This window comes from Rhincodon typus, chromosome 4 (assembly GCF_021869965.1).
Source record: "Rhincodon typus isolate 14 chromosome 4, sRhiTyp1.1, whole genome shotgun sequence".
NCBI lineage: Eukaryota > Metazoa > Chordata > Chondrichthyes > Orectolobiformes > Rhincodontidae > Rhincodon > Rhincodon typus.
In genome coordinates this window covers 70,740,291-70,759,327 of record NC_063335.1, presented here as the reverse complement: position 1 = coordinate 70,759,327, position 19,037 = coordinate 70,740,291, and the positions used below count along the sequence as shown (strand labels likewise).

Below are 19,037 nucleotides of genomic sequence, written 5' to 3'. Positions count from 1 at the left end.
CCCTTTTCTCCTCTGTGAAAGTAATGTAATGATGTCAGCATCCTATTTTTAATTTCCAAATAAAAGCAAAATACTGCAGATGCTGGAAATCTGAAATAAGAACAGAAAATGCTGGAGAAACTCAGCAGATCTGGCAGCATCTGTGGAGAGGGTACCAGTCAATGTTTGAATTTTTGCATAACTCTTCTTAAGAATGTAAACTTTCTCCACAGATGCCATCAAGGCTTACTGAGTTCCAGCAGCATTTACTCCTTGTATTCCAATTTTTTTCAAGATTTGTGCTTGTGAACTCGGGGGAGGTCAGAAAAATTGGGTCCACAATGCAAATTTGGATATTGTACATCATTCAACATGAAAAAGATAGAAAACCAGACATTGTAGTACTTACAGCTGGCAAAGCAAAAAATGACACTCCTACAAGAGCAAACATTGCTGCTAAAAGACGACCCGCCCAAGTCTTTGGTGTCTTGTCACCGTAACCAATTGTAGTCAGTGTAATCTGTACAAAGAAAATCAAAGTTACTCAACCAGATTTGGATTGTTCCTGATAGTTGGTGCATAATAAACAATTGTGTTTCCTGCAGTAATCTCTGCTGAATTGAAAAAGAAAGCTGGAGATGCTGGAAATCTAAAATAAATAGCAAGTTCTATAAATAGTAAGGGTCACCATATTTACAAAGAAAGCAGGTGGCTTAACATTTTGGGCATATAGATGTTTCATTCGAACGAATGGGAATGCTTACAACCAAATTTAGTTTGAGTAACATCCTTGATTGTCCACTTATAGCCGTCAAACTTCTGAGAATTGCGGGAATGTTTGTGAGCTGCTTTCATTAAGCATCTTTTAGGCAGCTCAAAGGGCAGTGGTTTAATGCTGCCAGAATACCAGTTTACAAAGAGATTTGACAAATCCGTTCCTTACAGTTTAGTGTGAGCCACATCGGCCACAAACATTCCAAGCTGAATCAACACTTTGTGCTGGGTCCAAATGTTAGCGAGACACTGCTAAATCAGCTACAACTGGCCTTGAGCTCCACAGGTTAGGTGGAACATTTGGGCTTGGAAGCATTAATGTCAGGAACTGTGTGAATAGCACCTCTGATGCTGTAACAGGACTCATGACTGAGATACTTGGATGGAGAATGATTGTGGCTTCAGCGCAGTAAGATGGAGTAGGATTAGAACAGTTAAATGGTTGTTTTTGACCAGCAGAATTTCAATGGGCCTTTTTCTGTGCTGGAGACCTCAATGGCTCTATGATGTAGTCTCCAGAGATGTAGATGTTTCATCAATATATAATAAACCTGTTGCTGTTTGAACATGCAAATAAGTCAGTGATCATTCCGAAACTACACTAACTAACATACAGGAATGCCAGATCAGCCACGGTTCTGATTTCTGATCACTATCCAGTAATTCTTGCTATTAAGTACAAGTTAACTTACAATGATTGGCCAGAAGCTAGATGGGAAAGGAGGACAATTTTCTTCATAGAGTATTGTTAATATTTTGAATATTCTGTGATTGGGGTGGAATCAGATTCCATGGAAGTTTCAAAACAACTGGACAAGTACTTTAAGTGGACTACTTTTAAGATGGTACATAGACCGTTCTTTCAAAGAGTCAACAAGATATGATAGGCTGGATGGCCTCATTTTGTGGTGTCTGATTCTTTGAATGCCTATAATGAAGCCCATTGATAAAGTAGCTATTGAAAATTCACAATTTAGGCTATTCTGAATGCACTTTAGAAACAGAATGGAACATGCATGAGATATCAGCTGGCACAGGCACCACCAAACAAAATAGGGTGATAATTAGCAGGATTCCTGGGCAACCCAGAAATATCAGCAGACATACTGCCAAAATGTTCTTCAGACATTGGGGTGTGAAGAGAAGTATTACTTCTTTCCGTAGACTAGGATTTCCTATGTCATCACTAAAATTACAGCGACTTGGGAATGGGAGTTAATCCATCAATTCCTTGAATCTGTCCAAATGTACAGTAAAATAATGTCTTGACTTCATTCATCTGCCTTTGTCCCATACCGCTACATTAATTTTGCCAAACTAAAATGGTTCAATTGTGATCTTGAAATTTTCAATGACCCCTAGCCTCAGCAACTTTTTGGAAAAAGAGAAAGTTTCAGATTTCCATTACCCTTTGTGTGTAGCAGTACATACTGATACTGTCTCTGAATGGCCTGGCTCTGTGTTTTGAGATTGTGCACAATGTGTGATTGTGGATACCCACATTCCATTGTAGTTTCTCACCATCTACAATATCAAACTCATCTTAAACATCACAATTAGATAATTCCTCAATCTTACTCAATCGCACACAAGTCTAATTTACTCAACCTGTCCTTGTGATTTAACCATTCTAACATTGTTTCCTTCTGATGATTCTGTATTGCATGCCTTTGCCAATATTTTCTTCTTGAAGCGTGGTGCTCAGACCTGATAATCCCAATGCAGTTAACCATAGGTGAAAACAGTTGTTTGCTGTCGTCCTTCTCGATCCCAGTTTCTTAATATTACATTAGTCTTTCTTAACTTTTTCACTGGTTTTAGTGTTTTTAGTTCCTGAATGCTGAAATCTTCATAGTTCTTGGCTTCTTGCATTTTAGAAAGTATTTTCTAAGGTCCTAAGTGATATATCGTATATTGAACTCCAATTGCCACACTTTTGCCCACTCACTTAGTTCCTGATTTTCATCAGGATGAAGAACACTTCTGCCTTGGAATTTCCAAAACTGCTGAAATTTGCTAGAAACTGCAGGTCCTGCACACCTCTCTCCTACCTCAACCTGACCTCTCTCATTTTCACAGAGGCTGGCTTGGGAGCAGGCTGTGGTTCAGACGTACATGTTTCCTGAAGGCTGCTGGCTATTGATATGACCAGCTGACTCTTCTGAACTTGGAACCTCTGGAGTGCGGAACCTAAAGGATGAAGATGATTTGAAACACACATAGAGAATGCTATAGAAACTCAGCAGGTCTGGCAACTTTTGTCGAGACAGAAACAGAATTAATGTTTCAAGTTCAGGATGACCTCTTCAGATCTATACCAGATAAACCAAAGATTATACCAGGAAGGCAAGCCTGTGCTCAGTATATTTCTTTTGTATAGCTAGGATGCCCCTTTGGAGAGTTGGCTACTCCTAAGGATATGGTTCCAGGACAGCCTATGGTTGGGGGGTCAGGGATACTTTTGAGGTGTTGGTATTAGGCATCTTTTGGGTATGGTGTGGGTTGGGGGTGTGAGGCATCCTTTGGATGGAGGGTCAGGTGTTACTTGTATAGTTAACTGTGGAGAGGACTGTACATAGAAACTAGGAGCAGGAGTAGGCCATTCAGCCCTTTGAGCCTGCACTGCCATTCAATATGATCATGGCCCATCCTCTATCATCAATGCCATATTCCCATATGCCTTTCCAAACCCCTTGATAGCTTTAAAACTGAAATTATATCTATCAATGATGCATAATTCTCTTAGAACTGTGTAATTCATTGACATGTTAATAAATGTTAATGAGTCTCAAAATGTGGGGGTTACCATTACCCAGAAAAAGAACTAAATCAGCCATCTTAATACTCTGGCTACAAGACCAGAGAGTGGTTAGGGATTTTGCAATGAGTCATTCACTTCCTGACTCTTCAAAAACTATCCACTATCTACAAGGCACAAGTCAGGAACATGATACAATACTTTCCATTTTCCTACATGAGCACATCTCCAACAATACTCACGAGACCTGCCATTGTCCAGGACAAAGCAATCTGCATGACTGACAACCCATCAAAAAGCTTCAACATTGACTCCCTTCACCATCAAGGCATAGTGGCAGCTGCATTTACAAGATGCACTGCAACAAGTTATCTGGGCCCCTCAGACAGCCCCTTCCAAACCTGTGATCCCCACCACCTAGAACAAGGGGACCAGATACATGGGAACACCATCTCCTTCATGTTCCTTTCAAAGCCACACACCATCCTGACTTGGAAATATATCACCATTCTTTCACTGCTCCTGGGTCAAAACCTTTGAACTCCTCCCTGACAGCACCACGAGTCTACCTACACCGATTCTTTTTATATATATTCATTCAGGATGTGGGTGGTGGATGTCAATCGCTGGGCCAGTTTTTCGCATGGACTGTAGTAGTTCAAGAAGGCAGCTCAGCATCAACTCAAGGGCAACTGTGGATGTGCAATAAATGCAGACCAAGTCAGCAATGCTGATATTCCATAAATGAATATTGAGAAAACATGAATGACAGTGCTTCTCCCAAAAGAGTGTAACCTGCTGTATAGAAATTTACATATTAAGCTTTTTTTTCTTGTATAAGAGTATTTGTGGATTCTTCTGCAGTCCTTAGGGTATAGGGACACCCGCAGTATGTTAGGAAGGAAGTTCCTGAATTTTGACTCTGCGACAGTGAAAGAACAGCGACATATTTCTAGGTCAGGATAATGGAGGGAACCTATAGGTAATGGTGTTCCCATGTACAAGCTACTTTTGTCTTTCTGGGTAGTAGAAGCCACTGATTTGTAAGATGCTGTTACAGGACCATTGGTGAGTTGTTGTGGAACATCGAGTACATGGTACACGCTATGCGCTGGTGCGGAAGGCAGTGAATCTTCAGTGTGTTAGACATGGTGCCAATTAAATGGGTTGCTTTGTCTTGGATAGTGTTAAGTTTCTTGATTGTTATTGGAGTTATACCCATCCAGGATACTCAATAAGGTGGCATGGAGGGTGAAGGGGAAAGGGCGGCAGTGGAAGTAGATATTATGTTGGCATGACAAACAAGGGGCGATGAGGAATAGGCAGAGTGCGTTAGATTTCATGAATTGGTGTGCGGGCGGCTGGGAGAGTGATGAGGTGTGAATAGCATATGCTAGAGGAAGGCTTTATATTTTTCCTGTATTGGAGGAGTACCCCTTTGGATCTTGTCTTTAGTGTGGTAGGGCACTCTTTGAGATTGTGAAGGTGCACATGGAAAATAAGGAATTGTTATTGTGATAAAGCTGAGATTACCATGAAGGACTCTCATTCTCAAACTCTTCCCTCATCTGAGGCCTGGTGACCATCAAATTAAACCACCACCAATTGTCTCTCTCCAATGAGAGAGCAGCCCTATGGTCTGGTAAGACTATGGTGACTTTTACTGCAATATCATCGTATTGCATGGTGTATTGCATCAATGAGAGTGTGCTTTGTTTTCCAAGTGAAATCAAGAGATAGGAAACTTTATTTTCTGTCCAAAGACTGCTAATTAATACCCATGCCGGATGACACTTGATTTGGGACGAGTAAAGAGCAGCAGGTGGCAGATGAGTTGGTCCCAAATGACTGAGGGCAAATGTGGTGGCAGAAACCATGGTGGCTGCAGAGGCATGGGTTGGCATCGAGGCCATTGTGCAATGGGGACAGGTAGATGAGCAAAGGGTGGCATAGGTTATAACAGGCCACAGAGTTTGCTGCATGGCATATGGATGGAGCACAGTGAATGAGGTGGTGAGGGCAGGATTCTGTTCAAACCTTTAGCTTTAAAGTTTGCCTGCAGTGCCAGAGACACCAGGCAGGATACCAACCCAGCCCACCTTGGGAACAAGATAGCCTTATTAGATTGCTCCTGTCCAATTCCTGATATGCCTTGCTCCCTGAACAAAATCAGAAATGCAGGCAGCCATTTTTAAAAGTTCAAATTGTGGTACTGGGATTTCTAATGACTCCACAAACTCGCCCTTGAAATGAAAATCTGTGCCTTGGTTTCAGTAAAACGCACTCAGTTTTAGAAGCAATATAAAATTAATGGAAGAGTTACATTCAGAACGAGGGCATCAGGAATGAAAGGTTACCCTAAGGAAAAGATAATTGAGAAGATAGAAGGATTGCTCTATAGCTGAGAAAATTAGGGAACAGAGTGACAGTTTTTAAAAATTGTAAAAGAATATTACAATGTCAATACAGATTGTATTCATTGGTCAACAAGGCACCTGGGGCAACTCCTTCGCTGGCAACTGTGTGTTCAAATCCTACATGGTCTTGAACAGTTCAAAAAGCAGGCTCACCTCCAATCTCTTAAAGGCAGTTAGGATGGACATTAAATACTAGTCTTACCAGCGACACTCACATCCCATGAACAAATAACTTCATAAAACTCCAGTAAACTTCCACTGTCATGGCTGAAAAGTAGCAGTGGCAGCACTTACCAAACCCCACCACAATGCATCTGCATAGGTATTAAAGTCCTGTGTACTGTTTCTGGCATCATTATCGTCTTTTTCAACCAGGTAAACCAGGAACGAGGCCAGAATGAGTGACAGAAATCCTATGTACCAGGCAGTGATGAGTTCCTGACAAACATAGAAAAGATCTGTTATTTCCTTCATAGGTCATAAATACACAACGAAAACATAAAGAACTGCGGATGTTATAAATCAGGAACAAAAACAGAAGTTGCTGGAAAAGCTTAGCAGGTTCTGTGAAGAAAAAAATCAGTTAACGTTTCAGGTCCGGTGGCTCTTCCTCAGAACCATTTTTGTTTTTGTTCATAAATACACAATGCTCCACTCAACTGGAGGTGCTATCTTGAACTACTACAACATCAATCCACTCAATAACTCAAAAATGTTTATATGGACAAATTCCAATAGCACAGAATAAGCCTTAATACAGTCTTGTAATTTACTTTCCTTTCATTTTAGTAAGTGAGGGTGACAGGATGAGTCAGAATATTCTCTACGTTACACGACAGTAACTCGTTATTTGAAACTTTAAGTGACGATTTTATCAGGGCAAATTCACCTTCGTAGAATCACTGTCACCGTCCCTATATTTCATAGATATACACATCCTTGTTGGAAAATTTTAAAATCAAACTTTATCTCCAGTTGTGTATAGATGATGAGCAGAAAAAGTGCAGGCTACACTTCTTCACCGGAACCATTCTTCTCAATAACTTACAGGGTTTGATTTAATAATTCAATATTGTTTCCTGTACGGTGAAAGGGATAATGTCGTCACGCTCCAGCGCCATCTTGGATTACAGAATAAATTAATGAATAAATTGTACAAGTTGTAAAATACTGAATAAATTAATATTAAATTGATGTTACTGAAACAGGTTGAAAAGTTCATCTTTCTCTCTCTGTAGACTTCACGGTCTCTGCTCCTTAAGTTGACACTATCCGACATTCTCCCTGGGGTCCAGGTAACGGTCACACTGCGGGGTCGCATACCTCCTCCAACATTGGACATCGACCGACGGGTCCTGGCTTGTCTTCCGTCGCTGCCACCTGAGGTGGAGCAGGATTAGAGATATCTGGGGGCCCGGCATCCTGCAGGAGGAGGCCCCAGGGTAACTAGAACCAAACAGAAAAGTGACCGAGCTGGAAAGACAGTGATGAAGCTGTGTGGATCGGGCAGAACCCACCGCATGAGCCCATGAGTGGCCAAGCCCTGCACTCAGAAGCCTAATGCTGTGGTCCCCGCTGCCATCTTCAGTTACACTCTCCCATGATCCAGTCCAATTTCAGGAAGGATCACGGTGGAGAATAAGGGAAAATGCAATTCCCAACTGCCCTCTACACTCTTTACCTTGTGGCCCTTCTTCTCTGCCTGCTGTAAGTTGTGGCAGCCAGTGTAAGTTTTACTGTTTAATAACTCTATGGTGACCCCATACTGAGGGAAAGGGGGGGGAACAGAGGAAGGGGCTGAGACACTTTTATGGTGACTCTATCTTCCTCTATTTCACTCCAGCATTTACCCTCTGAAGACCCAGGATTTGGCTGAAGGCTTTAATTAGCTAATTAGTTTTGGAAGTGATTTTGCCTCTTTAATGTGATGCTTATTTTGTAACTATCGTCCACTATCATCAATATTTTATCTCCATAAAATATTGTGCCTTTTCTTGGTGATGGGAAACTAACCAGCAGCTGGCCTTGCACTGTTTCAATATTCATTCAGATATAGATGTTGCTGGTTAGGCGAGCACTTGTTAGAGATTTTCTCAGTCCTAGGAAACTACATGGGGCTCTGGCAGCTTAGTCAGTTGTGGTATTACTTTCATTACTGGAAACATTCCGGACAATAGTATTCACTGTTTAGTTTTTGGAATAATCCCTGAACACCTCTAAGATTAGTTAAACACTGTGTCAACAACACATTTCCAACATCTTGAAACTATATAATAGGTCCGGTTGTATATTAAAGGTCAGAGTCTCCATAGCAACATTCATGAGACAGATGGACTGCTGCAGTTCAAAAAGCTCACTCATAGGCACCTTCTCAAGGGTATTTTGGGATTATTAACAAATGTCGACTGTGCCAGCAATGCCCACATCCCATGAAAGAAAAAAAACCCTGACTCAGTTTGCAACTGGAGGCTCCACTGATGTTATTCCTGAAAATGTCACATGCACCATGTTGGACTACAGTTCTGCCTTGTCATCACACATGGCTGTACAGTACATCCAGGACAATCCTCCACAATCACTGCTGGATCTCATTAGGTGTCAACATTGTCAACAGCTTGTGTGTTAGTCACTCAACATGACTACGCATAGCTGCCACATACTGTCAACCATATCTGCAGACCCTGACAGACTTGGCAATAACTGAGGGGACCAGAGACTAGAAACTCTGAGGCAACAGGACGCAGTTACAGGGCTGTGCCATCTGCTGCAGAGTTTTTGCACCCATTATGAACTACAGGGGCAGCATAGCCAATGGCAATCCAGGTCAATGCCACAAGCAACATTTACTCCTCTGTTTCCTTCAAGATTTACAAAGGAATGCAGTGTCAAATCAGCCCACACTTGTCAAATAGGTGGCTGAGACAACAGCATGACCAACCCTGTACTCTTATCTACTTTGCTGTGTGTGACTCATGTGCTGAAATCTGGTTAAACTCAATAATTCCACCTTCACTGATCTGCTGATACTTACAAATGTTTCTGAGAAAGACTTCAAGTTTCCAATAACTGGGAGGTGGCTCAGTGGTTAGCACTGCTGCCTCACAGCGCCAGGGACCCGGGTTCAATTCCACCCTCAGGCAACTGTTTGTGTGGAGTTTGCACATTCTCCCCATGTCTGCGTGGGTTTCCTCCCACAGTCCAAAGATGTGCAGGTTAGGTGGATTGCCCATAGTGTTCAGGAAGAGGTGGGTTATTGGGTGATGGGTCTGGGTGGGATGGTCTGAGGTTTGGTGTGGACTTGTTGGGCTGAAGGGCCTGTTTCCACACTGTAGGGATTCTATGAAGAGCAAACTCTACAATTCCAGTTTTTGAATCCATATCATCACAAAGAGATCCCTTTACAAGACACAAGCTATGTGTGATAATCAACGTGTCATTGAATGTTTCACTGAAAGGAAGAATGAGAAAATGAATCAGACATGGGATGGTATTAGTGCTGACAATGGGATTCACTTTCACACTCTTATATTCAAGGATGTCTTGAACGGTCTCCTCTTGGAGAATCTATGACCTTCTGTGACAACCTTCAGTTTCTTCACTTATGAGCCATCGTGTCACTCTAGAAAAGAAATGATCTTTAAGGCCAATTTGCAAAAACTGCTGGCTGTCTGGCAGCCTGACCTCTACATTGCAGAGGTTCAGCGTCAGCTCTCGGATACCTCGTCCTATCTCTCCCTGGACTATGATCCCATGATGAAATATCTGACCATTGTGTCAACTTTGGTCACTGACCTAACTTCATCTGGTGATATCCCCCACCCCGCCCCCCAATCTCTCCAGGCTGATGGTAGCCAACCCTGCACAGCTTGCTTCTACCTCCTTCCCAAAATCCACAAACAGGACTGCCCAGGCAGACCCATTGTTTCTACCAGTTCCTGCCCCACAGAACTCATCTCTTCCTACCCTGACTCAGTCTTTTCTCCCTTGGTCCAGTCCCTGCCCACTTTACAACATTCCCCAACCCACCTGCCACCGCCAATTCTCCTCCATGAAACAGATGTTGCTTGCTCTGTGCTGCCAGATTTACAGTTAAGTGGCCAAAATCATTTAAATATTGATGAACCTTCATATTGATTAAGTTCATCTAAGATTGAATATTGGAGAACTTGCACTGTGGAGTGTATTCCAGTACCAATTCCCTATAATGCCATGATTTTGAAGCATTCCTAAAAATGGTTCTGGTCAGTATTGAGATCGAATAAATGTTATTGGATTACCCTGTGGGTACAACACATAAAGCAATTTTGGGCAAGATACGAGGTATTTCCTTTTATCCAACAAAATTTGAATTTCAAACATTTCTATACACACATGATCAATCCCGCTCAGTTTAATTTATAGTCTTGGCTACATTTATTAGATCGAAACCTTTCACACTTCTGCCTGCCAAGAATATTTTTGCTCCATTTGTTTCTTTCAATATTTTTATACAAGGTGACAAATTGAGAGGAAACGTTATGAGAGAGCCATAAGAGAGCTGTTGGAAAATGAAAAGCAGCTTCTGCGTGGATTTCATCAGAGGAAAGAAACTGCAGACAGCAGAAATAAGAACAGGTATTAAATGCGAGCCTTTAGTTAACGAATATGACAATGACTGTGTTTGAATTAGTCCCATACCTTGCTGTGAGAGCAAATAGCTGATCCTAAAAGCTTCCACGTGCCTCCTCTCCGGTCCATTCGCAACATGCGCAGTATTTGTAGAAAACGTAAGCTTCGCAGTGATGTTGCTACTATGTTCTGCAATGTCCCCACAGCAACAATCACCACAGAGCCAATCAGGACGATGATGTCTAGGCAAATATAAAAAAAAGTACTGGGATGTAAACAAAAGCTTGATTATATCCAGCCAACAAAACTTCAAGAATGCTTTAAATCAGATTCTTTGGAAGTCTGCCTCTGCCTTAGCTGAAGATCAGCTGGTAGTCCCGTCTCCCAGGAATCAAAAGTTTGCAGATTCAAGTCCCACTTCAAGCATTTGAAAGTAGGATATAGGCTGAAGGACTGCTGAACTGTCAGAGCTGAATTGCCTTTAAGGTAAACTGTTAAATCAAGGCCTGAGCTACCCTCTGAAAGGGATGCAAAAAATCCCATGACACTATTTTTGAAGAACGGAAAAGGAATTACTCTATGTCCTGGTGAATATCTAATCCTTAACACAATCACTAAATCGATTAAAGCAAGTAATAAAAACAGAAGTTGCTGGAAAAGCTCAGTGGGTCTGGCAGCATCTGTGAAGAAAAATCAGAGTTAATGTTTCGGGTCCGGTGACCCTTCCTCCAGGTCCTTCGGGTCACTGGGCCTGAAACGTTAACTCTGATTTTAATTCACAGTTGCTGCCAGCCCTGCTAAACTTTTCCAGCAACGTCTGTTTTTGTTCCTGATTTACAGCATCTGCCGTTCCTTCGGTTTTTATAAAGCAAGTAATATGTCAGGCGACCAAAAGCTCGGGATTATCTGTGCCGATTAAATGGCAACTAGGATGGACAACCAAGCAAGTAGGTCTTTCTGCAAACTGGCACAGGTACCAATGGGCTAATTGGTTTTATTCTGTGCTGTTACCATTCTGTGGTTCAACAAGACCCAGGAAATGAGGTCACGATGGACTGTAAACAGAAAACATTAATCAAATGGAGGCAGCAATCAACTCCAATGGTTACAGCAGTTCACCTTACTGCTATCAATGGATTGATTAGTGGTCCCACATCCCACTTCCATCTAAATGGATGTAGATATGCTGAAGGTCAACTAGGTTCCTATTTCAGTTTTGTTTTACAATTCAACTTTCTACCCAACCCAAATAAGAGTTGGCCATTCAGCATTCAGCTGTTTTATTATAGTTGGTGTATGTTATGTTGGGACAATGTTCCTTTAAGAGATAAGTCACACTTGTGAGTCATCAGCCAGGTTGCAGACTTGTGTTGAGCTGTTATAGAGTGCAAAAGCTACAGAATAAAACCTCTGTTGGGTTGCAGCTGAAGACAAGTTTGTATGTTCTTTCATTTTGACTGGAGCCTATAAACGTCCAGTACAGAGTGTTAGCCTCTTCCATAATTCAACATGATCATGACTGATCTTGTGCCTCACCACCATAGTCCCACTCTCACGCCATACCCCTTGATACCTTTAGCCTCTAGAGATCTATCTATTTCTTTCTTAAATATATTCAATGACATGGCCTACACAGCCACCTGTGGTAGGGAATTCCACAAGTTTGCTACCCTTTTTGTGAAGATAGATCTTAGTCCTAAATGGTCTCCCACATATTCTGAGATTGTGACCCCTTGTTCTGTAGCCCCAGCCATGAGGAACATCATCCCAGCATCTTGTCTGTTCAGCCCTGTTGGCATTTTACACATTTCAATGAGATTCCCTCTCATTCATCTAAACTCCAGTGATATAGACACACAGCTGACCCAATTCTAAAGAATTATGGTAGATGACATCCAGCACATCTGTCATTTCCAAGATCACCACGTTTAGCCCCCTGGGATAAAAGTAAGGATATTATGCTTTACTTGCACAGAGTATTGATGAGACCACACCCTCAATATAGTGTGCAGTTTCGGTCAATTTGTGCATATAAGTGGAAAGATGCAAAAGCATTGGAATCAGCTGGGAGGAGGTTTACTAAATCGATGCCTGGAGAGAGTGGGCTGTCTTGTCAGGATAGGTTGGAATAGGCTAGGCTTGTTTCCAAAGGAATTTAGAAGAGTGAGCGGTGAATTGATTGAAATGTATAAGATCCTGAATGGCCTTGACAGGGTGGATATGGAAAGGTCATTTTCTCTTGTGGGCCAGTCCAAAACTAGAGGGCACTGTTTAAAAATTAGGAGTCATCCTTTTAGTACAAAGATGGTCTCTGAGACGTTGTTCAACTTTGGAATTCTCTACCTGATAAGGTGGTGGCTTTTTTCTGGGAGGGTGGTGTTGCACATGTTTGAAGAGGAGATAGACAAAGTAATCATGGGTTATTAGGGGTAGATGAGAATGTGGAATATGAAACACAAACAGAGCAGGCTCAAGGAGCCAAATGGCCTAGTTCTGCTCCTTGAGTTCTCAGGAAGAGTCACTGGACCCAAAACGTTAATTCTGATTTCTTTCCATAGTTGCTGCAGACCTGCTGAGCTTTTCCAGCAATTTCTATTTTTGTTTCTGCCCCTGCTTATATGTTTGTATGACGGAGATTATAGGCCCTGGAAATTAATCAGCTTTCAATTCCATTCATTTCTCCAGCACTTTTTTTTTCATTCATGCTAATCTCCTTCAATTCTTTCTTCCCAATGGACTTTGATTCACTAGGCTTTCTGGGAAGTTATCTGTGAGTTTTTCCATGAAGATAGAACTAAAGTTTAGCTGTATTACCATTTCCTTGTTCTCTATATGAACTCTCCTGTTTCAGACTCTGAAGGGTCAATTTTAGTCTTCGTTAATTTTTTCTTATTATATTCTTTTACAAGTGCTTACGGTCTGCTTTTATGTTCCTTGCACATATTCCTTATTCTCGTATTCTCTTTCCCAAAATAAACTTCATAATCCTCTTTTGCTGAATTTGAAACTGCTCCCAGTCCTCAGGCTTGCTCCTTTTCTCTAGCAACTTAAATGACTCTTCTTTGGATCTGATATTATCTTTGTTTTGTTAGCCATAGTTGGGTCACTTTTCCTGTTGTGTTCTTTCGCTTGAAAGGAATGTGTAACACTTGAAATAGAGGGAGTCATTCCATAAGTGTTAACTATTATCTACCTACTGCCTCTACTGCAGGATCTAAGCGTTTCTACTGCCTAGGTAAAAACAAAATCTTTGTTGTAATGGCCACTTTTAAACAATTCATTCATTCATCTAACCCTAGCCTTAACCACACTGGCTCAGTCAGCATTAACTTTCCATCCCTAATTGTCCTTGAGAAGGTGGTGATGAGCTTATTTCTCAAACAGCTGCCGTCTATTTGGTTAAGTACATCCAAAATGAGTGTGTGTGTGTGTGTCTGTCTGTCTGTCTGTGTGTGTGTGTGTGTGTATGTGTGTCTGTCTGCCTGTCTGTCTGTGTGTGTGTGTGTCTACCCGTCTGTCTGTCTGTGTGTGTGTCTGTCTGTCTGTGTACAGAATGAAGATATATTTCCAGTTAGGGTGATGAGTGGCTTAGAGGGACGTTGCAGGTGCTTATGTTCCATGTATCTATTCCCCTTGTCCTTCTAGATGGTAGTGGTTATGGTTTTGGAAGATGCTATGTAAGGAGCCTGGGTGAATTTCTGCATTGCATGTTGTGGATAGTATACACTGCTGCTGCTGCTAAGCATTGGTGGTGGAGGGTATGGATGCTTGTGGATGTGATGCCATTGAACTGGGCTGCTTTGTCCTGGATGATGTCATTGAGTGTTGTTGGAGCTGTATCCTTCCATGCAAGTCAGGAATATTCCATCACACTCCTGATTTTGCATTGTAAGCGGTGGACAGATTTTAGGGAGTCAGAAAGAGGAGTTAACCACTGCAGGATCCTTAGCCTGTGCTCCTGTATACACAGTATTTAAATGACTAGGCCAGTTCAATGTCTAGTCAATGAAAACCTACAGTATATTGACAATGGGGAATTCAGTGGTAGTAATGCCACTGAATGTCAAGCAGTGATGGTTAGATTGCTAAATGAAAACTGTTGATGGTTTAAATAGATCCATTTGTTTTTCAGAGAGGATAATCGTTTTCCTAAGGCCAATTCAAGTGAGTTGTTTATTTTCATGATTTATAAGCTTTTCAAATAAGAAAATATTTTTCCAGTGCCTGTGCAAGTGATGTTTGTTTAGTTTGAGAAATGTATGAGCTTTCAAAGACTTGTGAAGTCTGTCATAAAGTGGATACCAGGTAAGTGGCTGAAGACAGTAGGGATGGTGAGGGAATGACGTGGGTCGACGGGGTGAAGGGTGCAGTGGTGATATCATCATAGAACCCCACTGGAAACAGGCCATTCAACCCACCGAAGAGCATCCCATCCAGACCCAACCCCCTAAACCTGCATTTCCCATGACTAATGCACCTAACCTACAACGTCCCTGAACACTATGGGTAATTTAGCATGTCCAGTCCACCTAAATTGCACATCTTTGGACTGAGTAGAATGAACCCATCTGAATTGGGCTAATATTTCTGAGAAAAGCAGCAGCCCTTTTAACCTGGCTGCCTCATCTTTGACCTGCCTCCTTGTTGGGCCTCCCCCAGGGCCTGTCCCAACCCCCAGGAGCTGTAGCACTGCTGGTATTGAGGCAGAATTACAAGATCAGGAAAATTCTTGATACCCGATTCCCGCCTCCAAGATGAAAATCATGTCTATATCTCTGTAACCAGTCAGAACACTGAATTGTTAACCAGTAGCACGGAATCAAAACCTGGAACAGCCAGGATATTTAGTGCAAAAAGTGAAATACAGGGAGTTCTCCTATAACGCATGTTCCAGCAACATGAATTGGCTATAACATGATTGACAAATAGGGGAACAGTATTTGTAAAACATAAACTCGTGTTGGCTATAATGTGATTCCATCGAGTATGGATTGTATGTCATAAACCTCAAATATAATGTCACACAGAGAACAACTGTCTTATTAGGAAAATATGTGAAGTCTTACTTTGAAGAGTTTATGCTGAACACATTAAATGCATCAGCATTATATAAAAAGGTCAGATTTCTCTGCTTCACTTATCTGAAAATCAATCCAGAAGTCAGATGGAATGTCAGGTCAGATCAGCATTTAAATGTAGGAGGGAATTTTACTAAAAATGGCTGATGTGTCAATTTCGGGAGTGTTTCATGGAGGGTTGCTGGCTGTGAGCTCTATCCAACACAATTTTGCACATTTTTTCCTTTATTCATTCACGGGATGGGGGCGTCGCTGGCTAGGCAGCATTTATTGCCCATTTCTAATTGCCCAGAGAGCAGTTAAGAGGCAACAACAGTGTTGTGGGTCTGGAGTCACATGTAGGCCAGACCAGGTAAGTATGGCAGATTTACTTCCCTAAAGGGCATTCGTGAACCAAATCGACAATGGAATCATGGTCCAGATTTTTTTTAAAAATTCAAATTCCAACTTGGATTCAAACCTGGTTCTACAGAATATTATCTGGGTCTCTGCATTAACAGTCCAGCAATAATACCACTAGGCCATTGCCTCCCTCTTTTGGCTCATACTCGCACTATCATACAGTACTGACCATTGCTGGCGTTTGCGGTGACAGAACTCTATTTAAAGCCCAGCTGTCACTTAATTGCAAATACAAGGTCAGATTCGTAAATGTATTGCCTCTTTGCAGCATCACCTGTCTGATAAACTGTCATATAACTTCAGCTGTAAGAATGAAGCTACACAGATGAAGAAGAATTTTGGCAAATATAACTTTTATGTGTCCTTTGTGCCCCTAACCCTGCTTTTCCCATAGGACAGAATAGAGTTTTGTCACCGCAAACCCTAGCAATGGTCAGTACTGCATGATAGCGCGAGCATGATTTCTATAGCACGATTTTCTATTACGTGGTGTTGTGCTGAAACACAACAATCGTGTTATAGCAGAACTCCTTGTAAGTAGAAACAAGGAAGGAGGAGAGAAGGAAGAATGGAAGAAATAAAGAATGGAAGGTAGACCTAAACATAAAGGAATGTAAAAACATAATTTTTAAAAAGAAAATCTCCAACAATATTCAAAATCTGAAGAACGTATATCACAATTATATAAAAAAAAAAATTTCGGTGCCAGATACCTTGTTTGCCCATAATTAAAATTTATCCCCTTGTTTAAAAGAGTACTTATTTGGGATGTACAAGCCTCAAGATTTGCTTGTGAGTTTGGGGTGTAAATAGCAGCTAAGCCCTGCAACTTTATAACCATCTGTGTATTTTAATATTTTAATAGATTTAATCATCATTACACAACTTCTGAAGTGTTTCAAGGACCGCAACTTCCCCCACTTCAGTGATTGAAAACGCCCTCGACAGCATCTCTTGCATTTCTCGCACCTCTGCCCTCGTAGCCCCTCCCAACAATAAAAACAAAGACAGAATCCCCTTGTCCTCACGTATCACTGCATTAACCTCTGGATTCAGCGCATCATTCTCCGCCACTTCCGCCACCTGCAATCTGACCCTAGTACGAAGGATATATTTCCCTCCCCACCCCTATCTGCCTTCCGGAGGGACCGCTCTCTCCGCGACTCCCTTGTCCACTCCACACTCCCCACCAGCCCCACCACCTCCGGCATCTTTCCCTGCAACCGCAGGAGGTGCTTCACCTGCCCCTACACCTCCCCCCTCACCTCCATCCCAGGCCCCAAAAAAACCTTCCACATTAAACAGATGTTCACCTGCACATCCACTAATGTGGTCTATTCTATCCGCTGTTCCCGATGTGGCCTCCTCTACATCGGTGAGACTAAGTGGAGGCTCGATGACCGCTTTGTGGAGCACCTGTGCTCGGTTCGCGACAAACGACAACACCTTCCGGTCGCAAACCACTTCAACTCCCCCTCCTACTCCCTGGACAACATGTCCATCCTGGACTTCCTCCAGTGTCACAACGATGCCACGCAGAAACTGGAGGACCAGCGCGTCATATTCCACCTTGGGAGCCTACAACCCAATGGTCTCAATGTGGACTTTACTAGCTTCAAAATCTTCCCACCCCCGGCCTCATCCCATGACCAACCCTCCCTCTCATCCCCGCCTCCTTGACCTGTCCGTCTTCTCTCCCACCTATCCGCTCCTCCCACCGCTACCTACCTGCACTCCCCTATCACCATCCCACCTACCTTCCCCAGCCCGAACCCCACCTCTCTATTTATTTCAGAGCGCCCTTCCCCTCCCCCATTTCTGAAGAAGGGTCCTGACCCGAAACGTCAGCTTTCCTGCTCCTCTGATGCTGCCTGCCTTGCTGTGTTCCTCCAGCTCCACACTGTGTTACTTCTGAAAGAGTAGGGCATCTTGAATACAAAATTCCTGATTGACACATTCAAGTGTACACATTTATTAACCAGAAGTTGCTGTCCAACTTACATATTAATAACAGTGAGCACTGTAATTCTCAGCATTATTTTGTTACCATACAAATCCTAAGATGCAATGCAGATGCAGTATTTATTAGCATCACCTCTGTGCTATATATCCACTATAAGCTGAAATATAAATTGGACTGCTGTACAGTTGAAATACCAGGAGAGTTTTGCAATTTGAAACAAAAACATGGGTTGTGTGGTGTATATTTTTAGCTGTACAAGACAATGTTGCTTTTCCAACCAGTGAGGGGTATACTTTGAGGCTGAATGGCACCAAGAGTCTTTGAGTTAAGGAAATTCAGACTGATGACAGCACTTTGGTTGGGCTGCAGTTTGTTAATAAGTTTGTAAGTGCAAGAGGAGCCGCAGACATCCAGAGCCTGCCAAGTGAAAATATCTATTACTCCATCTCACTCCTGCGTGGGGAAAAGTCAGAAAAACCAAGCAAGTGTAAAAGAATCTAGGTTTCCTGGTTCAATTATCAAAGTGAAGAATGACCATTGCTTTACAAACAATAGCGTGTCCACCAGTGTTAGAAATCAAGAGGAACTGTGTGAGACAATCTAACCCATCCTTAAAATCTGGACTTTTGATCTTTGGAGTTTTGCTTAGCCTGTCTACATTCTTTTCCCACCCCTAATATTTGTAACAAATTAGCTGTCTTTTATTTATTATCACCTATATTTTGTTACAAAATATGTTGAAAAGTGTTGTATAGTGTCACCTCTCTCCGGCACCATCTTAAAACACAGAAAAATAAACCAAAACATAGAATATAATGTCAGAAAAATAAAGAGGAAAGAAATCACAAATGTGAATGTGTACATATGTTTTTGGAGTTTTTGAATGGGTATAATTTAAGTCACATACTAGTAGATTAGAAATCCTTTCCTAATGTTAAAGGTAAATGTGTTACAATAAATGGTCATTTTCTGTGACAAAAACAAAGTTGCTGGAAAAGCTCAGCAGGTCTCGCAGCATCTGTGAAGGTGAAAACAGAGTTAACGTTTCGGGTCCGGTG

General features: G+C 42.0%; 1 protein-coding gene across 1 annotated transcript in view; it reads right to left on the bottom strand.

Moving 5' to 3' along the window:
* kcnq3 (potassium voltage-gated channel, KQT-like subfamily, member 3) overlaps nucleotides 1-19,037 on the bottom strand; it is a 416,827-nt gene that overhangs the window by 138,871 nt on the left and 258,919 nt on the right. The window contains exons 4-6 of the mRNA XM_048596129.1: nucleotides 10,606-10,778; nucleotides 6,223-6,366; nucleotides 389-499 (exon numbers count right to left, since the gene is read on the bottom strand). Coding sequence (XP_048452086.1) covers nucleotides 389-499; nucleotides 6,223-6,366; nucleotides 10,606-10,778 — 428 coding nt within the window. The remainder of the gene's footprint in view (nucleotides 1-388; nucleotides 500-6,222; nucleotides 6,367-10,605; nucleotides 10,779-19,037) is intronic.